A 16,039-nucleotide genomic window follows, 5' to 3' on the forward strand; every position below is an offset into this window, starting at 1 on the left:
TTCAAATCTGAAAATGCTCATTCACAGCTGAAAAGATGATGCCTGCCTCCACTTCATTCACTGCAGATAGCTCTTCAGCGTTGTTTAAGCGGCAGTTTGCCTCCACTCCATTCGAAGCTGAAGATATCTCCCTCGGCATCATTCACAACTAAAGATGCCTGGCTCCACTGCATTCACAGCTGATGATATCTGCCTTCAGTCAGGTGCAGATATAAGTGGGAGGGAACAATTGTCCCTTCCAAGAGCCAAATAGTTTTCTTTTTGGTTTTTTAAATTGTCATTAAAAAAGCCAAAGTTAAACAATCACAGCCAAAAATGATATTAAATATTAAGTAAGAGATTATAAAAATTAATTAATGGGTAATTACAGAAAAATTAAATTTTCTAATAGAGAACACATTATGCAACTGTAGTGCGGAAAGGTATATCTCATTGCACTAGGGGTGCAGGGTAGAAAAAAGTTCAAGAACCACTGATATAAAGATTTGCTAAAACGGGATTTCTGAAAATTAAACCCAAGGGTTAAAGTGATATGTGGGGAAATTATTGTAGAGAAATTTTCTGATTACCACATCTCCATGTGAGCGAAGCCACAGGTAACAGCTAGTAGTTCATATTTAACAATTTAAAAAATATATTTTTTTATTATGCCATAAGAAAATTTCATATATTTAAATGCCTATTTTTTGTGAATTTTTGTTTTTTTTGAAAAAAAAAAGTGTTAAATTTATTTTTTGGTGCATTGACAGTGTAATAGCAAAGAAGGAAAACTTCCATCCCCCCCCCCCCCCGGCTATATGTGGAAAGAAAAGGGATCAAAATTGTGAAACTTGCCTCTAAGAAAAAATTGTGAAAATATATCGCTGGAGATGTTTTCTGTTTTTGTTTAGTATATTTTATATATAAAACATATACATATATAAAATATATATAAATTATATATTTTATAATAAGAACCAGTTCAAAAGAGTGATCGGAAGAAAAAAATATTTTTAGCTTCAGGTCAAATTTAAAGTACAGTCGGCCCCCCGTATTCGCGGGTTTTTTTTTCCTTCATGGAAATTTTTTTTGCAACACTCAGAAATCATCATTGATGTGTTTTGTTTGCAAAACTTGAGTTGTGCATGTTTAGAATGGCTCGCTAATGGCATTATTGTCATCACTAGAGCCGTGGCAACTCCCAAGAGAGAAACGGTCACCTTGGGTTGGATTAACCCCTTTGGCCACAATGTGCGCTAAAGGACACAACCAATTCTACAGAGACAACTGAAGAGACATTGTCACGTTAGCGAAACAAGTGGGTGGAGAATGGTTCAATGATATAGATATAGAAGTCGAAAAGCTAATTAATAGCAGTTTAGAGGTATTGATCGAAGAGCAATTAATGCAGTTGACTGCTCCTGAAACTGAAGCGGTACCAGATGAAGATCAAGTTGAAAAAGTAGAAGACGAGTTCACCATGAGTAACATAGCGGAAGGGCTTTGCACGCTCAAATCAGCAATAGATTGTTTTCATGGCATAGATCCCTCTATGGTACGCTCTTCACATGTAGAAAAATTGGCAGAGGAAGCCTTGTCATCATATCCCAATATACTTGATGATATGAAGAAGAAATGGCCTATAGAAATCACAATGTTCTTTCAGAAAACATCGCCAACAATTTCTGCACCCTCTTTTACATTCCCTTATTCCTCTGCGTTACCCTGCTCTTCTCATGCTGTTCAATAAACGAGATATACAAGAAAAAACTATGGTTTCGGTTATTGGCAGATTTCCCGTATTCGCGGTCACCCCTGGAACGTAACTCCAGCAAATACGGGGGGACGACGACGACTGTATATCTCTTGTAGCTTAACAAATTAATTTTTTCTTCTCATAAGTGAATGCGAAGTTAAAAACACAAATGCAGTAATAACCTCTAAGTTAAAAAGAGGTTTACTAATTTGTAGTGCTCATATATTAGTGATTAAACACTGGTACCTCTCTCCACAGAAAAAAACCCCACAACAATAAACTATTATAATCAATTTTCACCTGCATCATCAAGAACAACTTTATTTGAATATAATTCAATAGAATATGCAAATCTTTTAAATAATAAACACCAATATAAATATAAGCGTTGGATTTCTGAAAATAGCTTCATATTTTTCTTTTCTATAACAAGTTGTATACATATAAATATATATTCTTTCACATAAAGGAACATACAATTCTTTCTAATTAACCCCCAACAACTGTGATTCAAAAATATCATGTAAAAAACACAGAATTTTATATTTGATGGAAGGGAACAAAATCATAAGCAGAGATATAGGAGGTGGGACTGTTGGCAAAGCCAACGGATACAATGTTGTTGCATATATGTGATTTTTTTTTGACATCATTATGTCCCCTCCCACAAACCTTTCAAGTCTATCTCTGCCTATGGAAAAAATAGGTGAGGACTTAAATCTTACAGCAAATAATTAAACCTCTAAATTTTATCACATTTTGACAAATACTCGTTGCTGCGATTCACTTCTTTTTTCTTCTGAATGTGACCATTGTATAAGCTCAACTTTTTAATTCAATAGGAACTTTTCTGAAATATCAATTGTGATTTCACATAACACTGACTTAGTCCAGCTGCATCGAATCGAAAAATTTTTTTAGTTCAAACTGGAAAAAAATAGATCAAGCATAAAAAAATAGCTCATTTCAAAAAAAAAACTCCTAATCCTTCAAAAGAAAAAAAAACTCCAATCACCATCAACACTCATTTTCAGTGCATATGAAAATTTAAATAAAAGTCTACATAGGAGTATAATATAAACTTAATTCAGTATCACAACAAAATAATAAAATTAAGTCATTACAAATAAAGTTCCGATTTCAAAATGATCTGAAATAAGAACCACAGGTCTGAATGTTTTAAAATTTAGGGATCCAGTTACTGGTTTGTTATGAGGAAAACTCACACAAGGCTAATAAACAGTGATGTGACAAATGTTTTTTATATTATAGACATGGGTCCCCTCCCCATACAGGGTCCCACCCCAAAATTCTTAAGCCTTCCAATATTTCCTATAACTTTATGCCTAGAGTAATGCTCATTATGCTTTTGTTTCTTACCAATAAAAGATACTAATTGGTTCTGCCTGTAACAAATTAATTTTTTTTTTCTTCCCAAAAGTATTTACTCAGAATTTCAAAGCATTTCAACCAATGATTCTAATTGGGGACAATTTTGAAATCAGAACTCAATTGTAATCACCTTGTATATAACATGAATTGAGCTATTTCTGAACATGTATACAAAAATCCCCCATCATTGCCAATGAAAAAAGTCATTGAAGAAATTAGGAAATATAATTTTGTTGTAATAATACAATTTACATATATTTACCCCCACAGGAATAGTCCTGCTTCATCTTAATATCCTAAAATATTCTTACTGAAAATGATATCAATTTGCCTTGATGCCAAGCAAAACAAAAATTATGTTGAGTTACTGATGTTTCTAAAGACAAATATAAACACAAATTATAGAACCCAAGAAATTTTGGGAATATGATGGGTGCCATAGAACAGTATTTTTAACAAATGGAGGGCTCAGAGTACAAGTGAACCAAGTCCATCAAATCTGATTTTGAGAAATTGGCTCTCAAAGCTTTTTTTGCCCATTGAACTCTGTGGTGCACTGTTCATTCCATTCTAATGTTGCTTTCTGTGGCATTGGAATGAACTAAGAAGTTGATTTTGGTAGCACTGAAACATATTACTTTTACACATATTTGGCACAAAAAAACCTCACACAGCGCAAAAAATGAACTTGGTTCACTTGTGCACCAAGTCCTTTAAATATTGCTGAACAGCATGCACTACACACAGCTGAAATATGCCTTGTTTTGTGATTTGAGTTTGCATTCACATAACTTTCAATTTGAATGGCAAATATTCTGACTACACTAATATGTCATACTCGAAAAGCTAAAAAACCGATATGCATTAAATTCACGAGCACAGCACATGATAATAGAGTACTTTTTAGCATATAAATAAATACAAAGTTCTGACTGTAAAGTTATGTATATAAAAACTTTGTTGGCTACATGTTTCTCTCACTACATTCAAATATTTACCCAAACCACCATATAAAATATAATAAAATTTCTTTGCTGACATTTCAAATATTTTCCCTCAACCTATTTAAAAAAAAACTTGAATACATTATTATGGCTCCAGTTCTTTTAATGGTGCCAAAGCGCAGGCTTAGTCTCATGAAACAATTCATGCACACACTTTCTTTGGCACTACTATTTTCCACTCAAAACAAGAAGAAAGAAAATAAGTCATTTCATTAAATTTAATATCTTTAAGTAACCAGCATTATTTCTCTGAATTAGAAGAGATTCATGCAGGTCTGATCTGCTTGTCAACAATATTAAAACATAATCTACAATTTTCAAAATGGTACCATATTTTGGTTACAGAACACCTCATAAAGAAGATAATGTAATCATATATTGAAATTTAACAACAGAATTTCCTTTAAAGTCAATAAGCGGTAATTAAAATCTATAATCCCATGAACAGCACCATGTTGTTGGGTAACTACAGGGTGGAGCATAGAATGTCATATATTACTGAAAATAGCTTCTAAAATATTTATTATATAAAATATGCTATGCACATGTTGGCATTAGAATGTTCATTGGAGGGCACATTAGCAGATGAGGATGTGCTCAATATGATGACCTTTGTTTATAATCTCTTTCAGACATATAAAGCACCTTCATCTTCGCAACCACTTTACCATGCAAGTCTTTTAATAATCCCTTGAGAAAATGTTAATGATCACCACTTATGGGCAAAGTACATTTTTAAGTTTCTGTAAGTAGACTACATTAGACATCCCCCAGTGAAAGAAGTCACAGGCATCAATATCCATACAGTGTGGGTGGCCATATTGAACTGCCTTGAAAACGCTGTAGGAATTAGGAATAGATTGGGCAACACATATATACAGCCTAAAATGCTGATGCAGGAAATAAAGATCAATGTATACAACATGAGGACAAGCTCAGACATCATTCTTGATCAAGCTGATGAGACAATTTAGCCACCACACACACATTCCACATATACCCTTTGGGAGTTCTAAGGTATCTAAGTTAAAAAAGAATGAGTACCATTATAAACAAAAAAAAAAATGGGCTACAGCTGCAAGCAGCCATTGTGAATTTTTTCCAGGCCTTAACTTAGAACTCGCAATGTAAAGCGTGAAAATTTCAAAGCCGGTTAAACTTTGGCTGGAACCAATGATTACAAACATGAAAGATTTGTCTCCAAGAGGCATATTTAAATTAGAAATATTTGTATAATAAAATAAATTACAAGCTATTTTTAGTGTATGACATTTCATTCTCAATCCAGTAAATTATGTAAATGTGCCACTTCATAATTTGTAAAACATATCCAGTACTGTTTCCACCACACACAAGTAGAAAAATCAGAAGTAAATAGGAAGGTATACTTTGTTTCACAAAAAATATCTATCTACATTATAGTTTATACCTATATATTTATTGTAAATAACTTTCCTCAGAAAACAATCCTACTCAGACATCAAACACAACAAGCGATTTCAAATTTAATTTCAAGGGCAATCTTTATATGTTATAATACCTGAGATTCTAACATACCAATATAATGAAACTTTGAACATACCTATGATTTCGTAAATATATAAATCTGTGTGATTCACATTATCAAAAAATAATTTGCATACTAATAACTGATGATTTCATTAAACATAACCTCTTCAGACATTATAAGTATCACCTCTGATTGCTGTAAAAACAAAATGTCACAAACAATTTATCGTTCATGTAAAATCCTAATCATTCAGCATACAAGATGATTTTCACTATTACATCAATTTCTATGCAAACTGTTAGAAATTAGAAAATATCTAAAATATATATATATTTTAAATAAATAAAATCAATAAGCGCTATGCAGCATCTACATTGTTTGAATACACTATATAGGGTGTCGATATAGGTCTACAGTGTGGGGGGGGGGGAAGTATAAAGTTGCTTAAAAGGACAAATTACATGAAAATTTCTACATACACACTACATAACTGTAAACCTAAAAAAATATTACTCAGTATGAAAGCTGGTAATAAGTAGGAAGCTTCTGTGTATCAAAATATTAATAATCATTGAGCATCATTGTCTTGATCCTTATTTCAAGATCAATCTGGAGCTGGGTGAGCTATGCAAGGTCTTCAAAGCATTTATATCATATTCTTTCAAGATATTTTGATAAAATTTCACTATTTTTTTCTCCAAGGGGACTGTGGGCAGTTTCATCAATGTCTTCAGCTATAATTCTTCACTGATGTTCCATAGCGGGTTAAAATCATTAATATCAAAGCTGAGATGAATTTTGACTTCCACTATTGGCTTCCAGCTAAAAATTAGCAAGTTCAGAAATTATAATGAAGGCATCAATGTATTTAAGAATTCAGTGTCCTGAAGTTTTAAGAGATGCAACTGGCAAAAAATTGCCAGTGAGCATTTTCTTCTCCTACAACTCGAGAAGGCCATATATTTGGTTATGCATTTGGTTGAATTTCAAAGAAGCTAAACTTTTGTTTGAACCCAATGGTGTCAAATCCAGGTCTTGATAAATCGAGAAAAATCTTGTTGACAACCAAATATTTTAGAAACCAAGCACATTTATTTATTTGTTTTTGTATGAACTAATAATATTTCCACATAGAAAATTTAAGATGCTGATATAATTTTTTTAGTCCCTATGGCAACTTGGTACCTGGTATTTGCCATGCCCTGGTCAAATTCATTGCATGGCTGTCTTGTAGCTTTGATTTATACTCCCATGGAGCATCTGTAGAGAATTTTGGCTGAGGAAACATTGATAAAAACTGCTGACAATAACATTAGAAGGTGACAATTTTATCAAAAAAGTGAAATTCCATCAAAATATAAATATATTGAAAAATATGATATTAATTATTCAAAGATCTTGTGTAATTGACTGAGCTCCAGATTGATCGAAATCATTGAAATAAGAAGTTCGAACAATGAAAATTAACATTTTAATGAGGCTTCATACTTATGTCCAACTTTCACTCTATCCAATCTTATATAACTTTACCCAAACATGTAGTGTGCCTGCTAATTAAAAATATTGTTGTTTTCCTATTGTATACCTAGATATATATATATATTTAAATTGATCAATTCTTGCAAAGAACTTTACACTTTTTCTAGCATCACATATTTGCATTGTTTTCATCTCACTGAATTGTGAAGAAATAAAATTCTCTCTTTGCACAGTTTACAGGAAAAAAAAAAATTATCACAACCTCAAAATTTTCAAGGCGACCAGAACAAGTGAAAAAAAAACCTCCAGTCAAGTGAAAATTAGATTCAGAATAATTCAAGCTCAAGTTTGAGTACCATCAAAATTACGTTATCAAATCTGGCTCAATAAGAGGAGCAATCACATAACAAAATCCAAAATAATTATTATTTAAGTACAATATTTTGCTTCTACTATATCACTTTTAAAATATAAACCTAATTTTAAATTCTATGTGGACAACCAGAATTCCCGATATAATCTACTCATACATATATATCACTGTTACTATATCAAGCCTCTCATTTTTTTGTATTGTTCTAAATTTAGAGACCTTTTTGGGGGTTCAGAGTGTGAATGTGTTCTTTTAGTCGAAGATCTATTTACTAGGGGCATAGCTGGAGTTGCTTGTAGGTCTATAGCGATGTCAAAGTCATGCGCATTGAATGGGTCCGGGTTATCAGCTGTGGACTGTTTTGATTCGTTTTTTGTTTCTCGCCTGAGTGCTGCTTTTTGCAGATCTTCAAGAATTTTTATCTTTTCTTCCTCTAGTTTTTTCTCATTTTCCGTTTGTAATTCTTTTTCTTTTGCAACTTTTGCCAAGATTTCTGAGCTGTAAGTCATGTCTCGAGTCTTAGTCACTATTTTTGGCATGCATTTTCTCCTGGTGAAAGGATCATCTACCACATTTCCTTTACTCAGCAAAGCTTCCTGTTTGATGGCTTTTTCAGCCTCTAATATATTTTTTTGCCTGTTACGTTTATTTATGTAACTAATGGTACTTATAGAACTGGTTCGAGCTTTATCCAACTCCTCTGCTCTTTCTTCTAATCTATTCAGCTCCTCCGTCAGACTGCTCGCTTCTTCTGTGTCTCCGCTGATGACTGCCATTTCCCTTTTCTTCAATAGGTGTGTTTTACGAACAGCGTAATTGTGAGGATTTTTCTTGAACCTTTCTTTTTCTCGGACAATTTTATCGACATCTTTGTCTCTGTATTGATAATTCAAAGCGGATTGGATATCTTTTAACTTTTTTGAAATGTCCTCCAGAGTGGGAAGATATATTCCTTCATCTGACAAAGTTTTTTTCCATTTCAAAAACTCAGAATCTGAAAAGTCTTGATTTGAAATGAACTCTAACCGAAAGACTCGTTGTTGCTTGCCATGTTTAAGTTTAAGCCCTTTGTTGGTTCTTGTAGTGCCGAGCTGATAGACTTTCGCTGTTTCAACAACATCAGAAATTTCTGCAACACGATAAACAGATTTACCTTTGTTAGTTCCAATACCAACTCTGACAAAACAACCGATTACAGTCTTACCAAAAAATGGAGAATGCACCCACTTTTCCAATTTATGCCGTGATAGACGTACTTTGCTAAGGTCTTCTTTAGTAGAAACATATTTTGATTTCTTCGACTCCTCTTCATCTTCACTTCTTGAACGATATGATATATCGCTTTGGTCATCCTGTTCATTAGCATCATCATCTTCATCATCATCAGAATAAATATCACTGGCTTTCAACTTCTTCATGCTCGATTCTTTGTTCTTGTCATTCGCAGCAGCAGCCGCCGCTGCCCTCTGTTGCTGCATTTCTGCGAGTTTTCTTTTCTTTTCTCGTTGCTGCCTCAAATTAAATATAGCGAGAGCTTTCTTATCCATTTTTGAATTTTCGTCTACAACTCTCCTTCTTTCTTTGCAGCGAGATCCGAGTTGCGTCCATTCATCTAATTCTTCAACGTCTATCCCAGGTTGGACGATTTCGCCTTCTTCTATTTCCTCTGTCGCGTTTGACTCTGTCTTGATGCTGTCATCCGAAGCTTCGTTTTTCTTTTTAGCTTGCCGCAGTTTTTTCTCTATTTCAAACCGCTTCTTTAGGACTTCCCTCTTTTCTACTCGGTTGTATATTTCTTGCTCGCGTTCAATTTCTGTCATCCTCATCAGCCTTGCCCTGTCCTCCTCATCTCCCATCATGTTTTCATCATAACCATCATTGAATTCATCGGATGATTCCTCAGATGAGCGGGACGACCGCAATTTTTTCCCATCCCGATTCTCATCCTCGACATCACTATTTTCAGATGCGTCTCTATCCACTGGAGACGTCTTCTGATGGCTCCTCCTGGATGACTCACCAACTTCATCCTCAGCGAGCTTGCTTGAATCTTTTCCCGAATGGTCATCCTCTTCATCCGAGTCAGATGGCAGAAATTTTTCCGACTCTTTTTGTTCGACGGCAACGTTCCCTGCACGGGATGAGGATTTACTTCCATTGCTGCTGCTACTACTGCTGCTGCTGCTGCTGCCACTTGTACCAGATGAGCTGCTGGATGAGCTTGAATCTGATCCAGATTCATCACCTGATCCATTTCCGTCACTGCTGCTGCTGGAATCATCGCCATCACTCGAATACTTTCTTTCTCTACGATGGTCTGACATGATTTGAATGAATAATTTATTCTACCGTCTGCCTTTTCATCATTTCCTGGTCCTACTTCATTTAAAGAGACTGAAGATCAAAACAAAAAGAGTTCGTGCAGACGCATCACGGAAGAGTACTGTTGCCACGGATATTTCCTCTACCTTCGAAATGAACCGAAAAGATATCATAAAATAATAACAGCATTTACTACTAAAGATTGTTTTGCGAAATTATTTTTGGACTTGAAAATTAAATTTATTTTCTTATAAAGCAAGCAAAAATAAAAAAATCCCAAAAATCGTCGAAATTTCAAAAAATTTTTGGAGCAGACGAGAAAGTTGAATTATGGGAAATCAATATCTCCAATACACCAACAACAACAACAACAACAATCACTGTCAAAATAGCCATCGGGATGCCCGGCGCCATTTCGCTTCGTATCAGTAGTTATTTTACGTTGTTTTGAGAATTGATTCAAGTAGAGATGGCGGACGGAGATATCGATCTTTACGCAGATGATTTAGACAACGAGTTCAACGTCGACTCCGAATTCAATCACGATGGTAACGAGGATCTTTACGACGACGTGATCGCGGCTCCATCGGAAGACGCAAATGGTGAAGGACGCCCAGCTTCTCGGGATTCGGAATCGTCTCATCACAACAGAGGCTTGATAAAAAGGGCCGCTGCGTACATCGGCAATTTGACGTGGTGGACAACCGATCACGACATCATTGACGGAATATCCAAATTGGGCGTGGATGACATCTTGGAAGTCAAGTTTTTCGAGAATCGAGCCAATGGTCAGTCTAAAGGCTTCTGCGTAGTAAGTTTCGCATCTGAGAACTCTCTGCGTATCGTTATGGAAAAATTCCCGAAGAAAACGATCCATGGTCAAACAGCTGTCGTCACACAGTTCACCCGTCAGAATCTGCACTACTTCGAATCGCAATCCAGGAAGGGCCACGGAGGTGGTAGATACGAGCGTGACCAGATGATGATGGAAAGACACGTTCGAGATCGTGATCGCGAGAGGGAGCCTCCCAGAGGTCCGCCTCCCGATAGGATGAGAAGCAGAATAGATCAAGCTCATTCATATCCTCCTCAAAGAGGATTTCCGACCCCTCATTTGCAGCACCCGCCACCCCAAGCGCCTCCACCTTCACAGTATCAACCAGGCGCACCATGGATGTCTGCACCTCCGCCAAACATGCAGCAAATGTCAGTACCTGCACCTGCTCGTCCAGGCGCTCCATTAGTGTCAGCAACTAGCGTTCCGCCACCACCTCCTGGACTCCAGGGTCCACCCTTGCCGCGTCCTGCAGGACCACCACCAGTCAATATGCGAGTTCCACCTCCTAGTAACCTTAGAGGGCCTCCTCCTCCTGTTGGTATGAGGCAAGTACCGCACGTGGACACACGTGGTCCTCCTCCAACTCAACAAGATTGGGAGCGGCCTAATGTCTCTCAGCCTCCTCCTCAAGTTGGATTGCCACCACAAATTGGACCTCCTAATCGTCCTCCTCCACCAGTTCCAGCACCAGGTCAAGGTATGCCTCCATCGATTCCTCCACCGGCACCACATGCTCCAAGCCCTCACGTGAATCCTGCATTCTTCCATCAACAAGGCATTCCACCATCTCTCGTTTCAACTTCACAACCAGTGGATGTATACTCCAGACCGCCACCCTCGCAATTCCCGGAATATCTGCCCACCGGTGACAGGTCTGACCAACAGTCTTCTGCAGTATCCGATGCTGAATTTGAAGAAATCATGGGACGTAACAGAACAGTTTCTAGTAGCGCTATAGCTCGAGCAGTAGCTGATGCCAGCTCTGGAGATTATGCCAGTGCTATAGAAACTCTGGTGACTGCAATTTCTCTCATTAAGCAATGCAAGATTGCCGAAGACGAACGATGCAAAATCCTGATAAGCTCTCTTCAAGATACACTTCATGGAATTGAGTCGAAATCATATGGCTCCCGCAGCAAAGATAGAGCTAGATCACGGGAACGGGATCGATCCCGAGAGAGATCATCTCGCAGAGAGAAGTCGAGCAGACGAGACCGGTCTCGAAGTAGGGATAGAGAGTACAGAGACAGAAGTCGCGAGCGTGATCGCTATCACGATGATCGTTATCGTGACAAAGATCGTGATCATGATCGAGATCGCCGTAGCAGCCGTCATTGAAATTTCTAGTTAGCACATGCTTCACCCTTTTATTCTAGCATTTATATGTATCGATTTGAGGCTTGCATTGTTTGTAATTCATTTACAGTGTAATTGTTTTATTTACCCCCCTAGTTTAAAAAAAGATAGTTGCAGTAATTATGTATGAACTGTTATTATATGTAATGCATGATGTGAAGTTCTCGATATCAGATTTTGTCAATGTATGATTGTCACACTAAGTTAACTTTTTTTTTTGCTCTTGTATCAAATACTCTAATAAAGATTCTGTGGTGAATTGTCTCGCCTAGTTCATGCATATCTCTGTAAGACACGATTGTAATTGATGTGTAACGATTGATTTTCTATTAACCCAGTGTATATAAATGTTTAATTTATTTAAAAATTGAGTGTCAAATTTTTTTTTTCTTTTTGTAAAGAAAACAAATTCATGTCGGAAACTCAGTCATATTTATATGGATGTTGAAGTTTTATAGCAAATTAATTACCATGTTTTTATTCGTTGGCATCTGTATCTTATTTTTCTATTCCGAATTGAGGGTTTCAGTATTTTCCATACTGCCCCATTCACATGTCTAGTTGAGTATATGTAACTTGCCTTGCATTTATTGTCAGAGTGGCGAAATTGACCTTTTTCAACAACTTGGCACAACATTTTCTCAAAGTTGATTTTAAACAGATTTATTTAAACATAGCTTTTCTGAGGGAAGATGACGTGTTTGTGAATTAGTGTCTTTCAAGTGTAAGGCTAGATTTTATCCATTTTTATTTCTGTTTGAAATGCGGGTATATTTCTGTTACTGATTCAGCTTGATTTTATTTACTAGTCATGAACAATTATTTACTAGTCAATTTCGATTTTACTGTCTAGTCTTTTTTTTACCTTTTGTTCTGTTATCATTATATATATTTGCATGTTTTTTCAGTTAATGGTGCATCGTTATGTTAATGTTAGAATGTTTGTCTCTGGAATTTGACCAATAGTTTACTATCTTCAATAAAATTACTATTCTCCAAAATAATTGATAAATGGCATATTGTAGCCTTGAGTCTAGGGTGACAAAATCCAAAATAGTTTTTAACTAGTGATATTACACTGTTATGTGGAACACACATTTCTGTAAACATTAGTTGAAAATTTTGAGATTGTGTCACTTTGGAGGTGCGGCTGCGATATACAGGGGTGAACATGACATGTTCTGCCAAATAAAAAGGAGGGGGGGGGGTAGATGAATTCAAGTGGAACATTGAACATCCTAAGTTCAAAATCAAATTGTTGTCAAAGATTTTCATCTTCAATTATGTGAATACCCTTCTAAATACAATCAGTTGAACTTACCAAAAACTTTTCGTTGCACCAGCTTTTGAAGGAGCCTATAATAAATTGTATTGTGTTCTGGTTTAGAAATTTAGCCTTTTGTTTGCTATATACGTCACTAAAATTTACTTTTGTGGGTCAATTCAATTTTTTGTTTCACCAATCTCAGCACTTGAAGCTCGCCATTAAATATAGATATCCTGCAGATAGAGATGTTACTTTATAGGTTTTTTTTTTCTGCCAATTCTGAATTTTCAAATATCTACTGCAACAAACACTGATTTCAGTGATGTATATTGCAAACAAAAGGTTAAATTTCTCTTGAACCAGAACACTGATATGGTTTATTGCTACATTTAAAAAGAAGTATGATAGACATAGTGGGAATAAATCGAGAAGCTATACATACAGAAGGCAACTATACTTTTTTTTATGGGCAGTGAATTAGATCTTTTCTATTAGATCTTTCTTTTTGTGATATGCACTTTTATATTGGGTTGCTGTATTTTGGTTATATTTGACATCCATATATTTTATGGACATCTCTTTTTAGACACCTCGATGGGTAATTTTCTTGTAGCATTTGTGTATTCGTAAGTTGGTACAATGGATAAGTTTTTGGTAAATTTGATCGATTGCAGCGACAAGCGTGTTTGCAGAATTGGAGGTTAAAAATTTTGGCGACAATTTGAAATTTGCTAATCTTTCGGTGCTGGTAGCTTGCCATTAAATCCAGATATTTCAATCAAATTTCTGCCACCTTATAGGATTTTTGTTTTTCCAAATATGTACTTAGTTTGTGTGTAGGTCTTTCAGAAGCTTCACAAATTTGTGTTTTTTCAGACTTGACACATTTTTCATATGGTTCAAGATAGGACAGGGTTGATAGGGTATCTTATGTTACACTTCGGCCTGTCCGTCACCCGGTTTCGTTTGGCAGAACATGGCATGTTCACCCTGTATAAAAGATGGAAGCTTGTTAAAGTAATTTACGAGAGCTAAGACATTTTTTGTTCATTGGTTTACTGGAATTGATTGCACTAGAGATCGAGACAGGAGGGGGGGGGGGAAACTGAGAAATCCATTATATTAGCGATTACAGAGGATAAGCATTTGAAAAGGGAATTTTTATTATGCATATGTGTTTAGAAACTCTTCCTACTTAGGGTGGCAGTAAAGGCTAAATGTAACAATTTTTTTTGTGATATATTTATTTGAAGAGTATATATATATCTATGCCGGAGGTTAAAGGGCACCATGTCACAAAAGAGAAACTTCACAGGAGAGCCATTTAAAAATTTCTTCAGTATGTTTTTCTATGGAGCTTGCTTGTTTTATAAAGCAAATATCTCTGATATTTATTACACTATACATAGGACCTATGAATGGTGTAATGAAAGTACTGCAAATTAATATTGTCCCAATATTGACAAAAATTTTCATAGTGCCCTTTACTTCCGGCGGCATACATGTATAATCAGTGGTGAAATTTTGCTGGTTCATATCTGTTCAGTAGAACCAATATTTTTTCTGTTGAGTTCAGCAAACTGGTAGTAAAAATACAGTCTGTAGTCTGGGATCTTTCTAAGGTGGACATATAGGCTACTGCCCAACGTTTATGCACGTACAACCAATTTAGAACTGGTAAATGATTTTAATCCCATCACTGTGTATAATGTATTTATTTATTACTTTATAAATTAAGTACTTATATATATATTTCAAAGATATATATTGTTCCATTCTATGTGGTTGACCATACAGTCATTCCTAGCTGGTTTTGAGTTGCGCTAATAGTCATCCAGCTTCTTGTATTTGAAGTACAGGTTTTCAGACACCTGAAATTTTATATTACGAATTTAAATCTTGTTCAAGGAGTTTCGTATATCAGTGAATTACAGCAATTTTTACATGTAAGTTACCAGTATAGCTTTTATATTTTTACTTAAAATATGGCAAAGTATGAAACATTTTTTTTTATAGCATGCAGCTACCTCTGGTACTAATTTTAATTCTAAAAAACACATTTATGTTATTTATTTACATATTATACAAAAGAAATTATTTCATTTACAGGACTACTGATATAGACAAATTTAATTAGGTATATCAAAGATAATGCTAAAACATGCAGTGTATAGCAATTCCACTTTCTGCATTTCACCAGTGAAACATTGATCCTAGAGGCATATTTCCAATTATAAAAATTATCCAAATAACGTGTGAAATTCAGAAGTGTCATTCACGTTGCAAGAAGTTGAAAAGTTATGAAAATGAAAAAAAGATAAACTTTTTATACTGATACCCTGCCCTACTAAAACACTATTAGTTGTTGCCCTGTTTCTCCTGACACCAACGAAGAAAACACGTTTTTTAAGTGGAATATTCACAGATATTTGAATTCAACAACTGGAGGGAAGTTGAGAAAAAACAGCATAAATGAGGGAAAAAGAGCATCAGTTGGCTTTTGCTGCTTTCCAAATTTTTTTACAATTTTGAAATTCAAATATCTTAGCGAATATTGCACTTAACATGGAATTTTCTTTGTTGGCCTCAGGAGAGACAGGGTGTCCATATAAAAAGTTTTTGCTTATTTTATTACCTATACTACCCCTTGCAACGTGAATGGATATCCAAGTTCTACACATTATTTGGATAATTTGTCTAATTGAAAGTATCCTTTGGGATCAATGGTTCACTGGTAAAATGTGGCAAGGGGAATTAAGAAAT

General features: G+C 35.4%; 1 protein-coding gene and 1 pseudogene across 2 annotated transcripts; one reads left to right on the plus strand and one right to left on the minus strand.

Annotated features, from left to right (window-relative positions):
- Positions 1 to 2,040: 2,040 nt before the first annotated feature.
- LOC149088392 (RNA polymerase-associated protein RTF1 homolog pseudogene) lies at positions 2,041 to 9,947 on the minus strand (annotated as a pseudogene). The gene has a single exon (XR_016194549.1). The product of XR_016194549.1 is annotated as an RNA polymerase-associated protein RTF1 homolog pseudogene (transcript).
- A 249-nt stretch (positions 9,948 to 10,196) lies between these two features.
- LOC149088393 (cleavage and polyadenylation specificity factor subunit 7-like) lies at positions 10,197 to 12,376 on the plus strand. The gene has a single exon (XM_089247478.1). The coding sequence runs from the start codon at positions 10,285 to 10,287 to the stop codon at positions 11,989 to 11,991; it is 1,707 nt and encodes a 568-aa protein (XP_089103604.1). The 5' UTR covers positions 10,197 to 10,284; the 3' UTR covers positions 11,992 to 12,376.
- Positions 12,377 to 16,039: the final 3,663 nt, after the last annotated feature.

Source organism: Pholcus phalangioides, unplaced genomic scaffold (assembly GCF_987345545.1).
Source record: "Pholcus phalangioides strain wild (caught in Gottingen) unplaced genomic scaffold, Ppha-v1.0 ptg000003l_1, whole genome shotgun sequence".
NCBI classification, from domain to species: Eukaryota; Metazoa; Arthropoda; class Arachnida; order Araneae; family Pholcidae; genus Pholcus; species Pholcus phalangioides.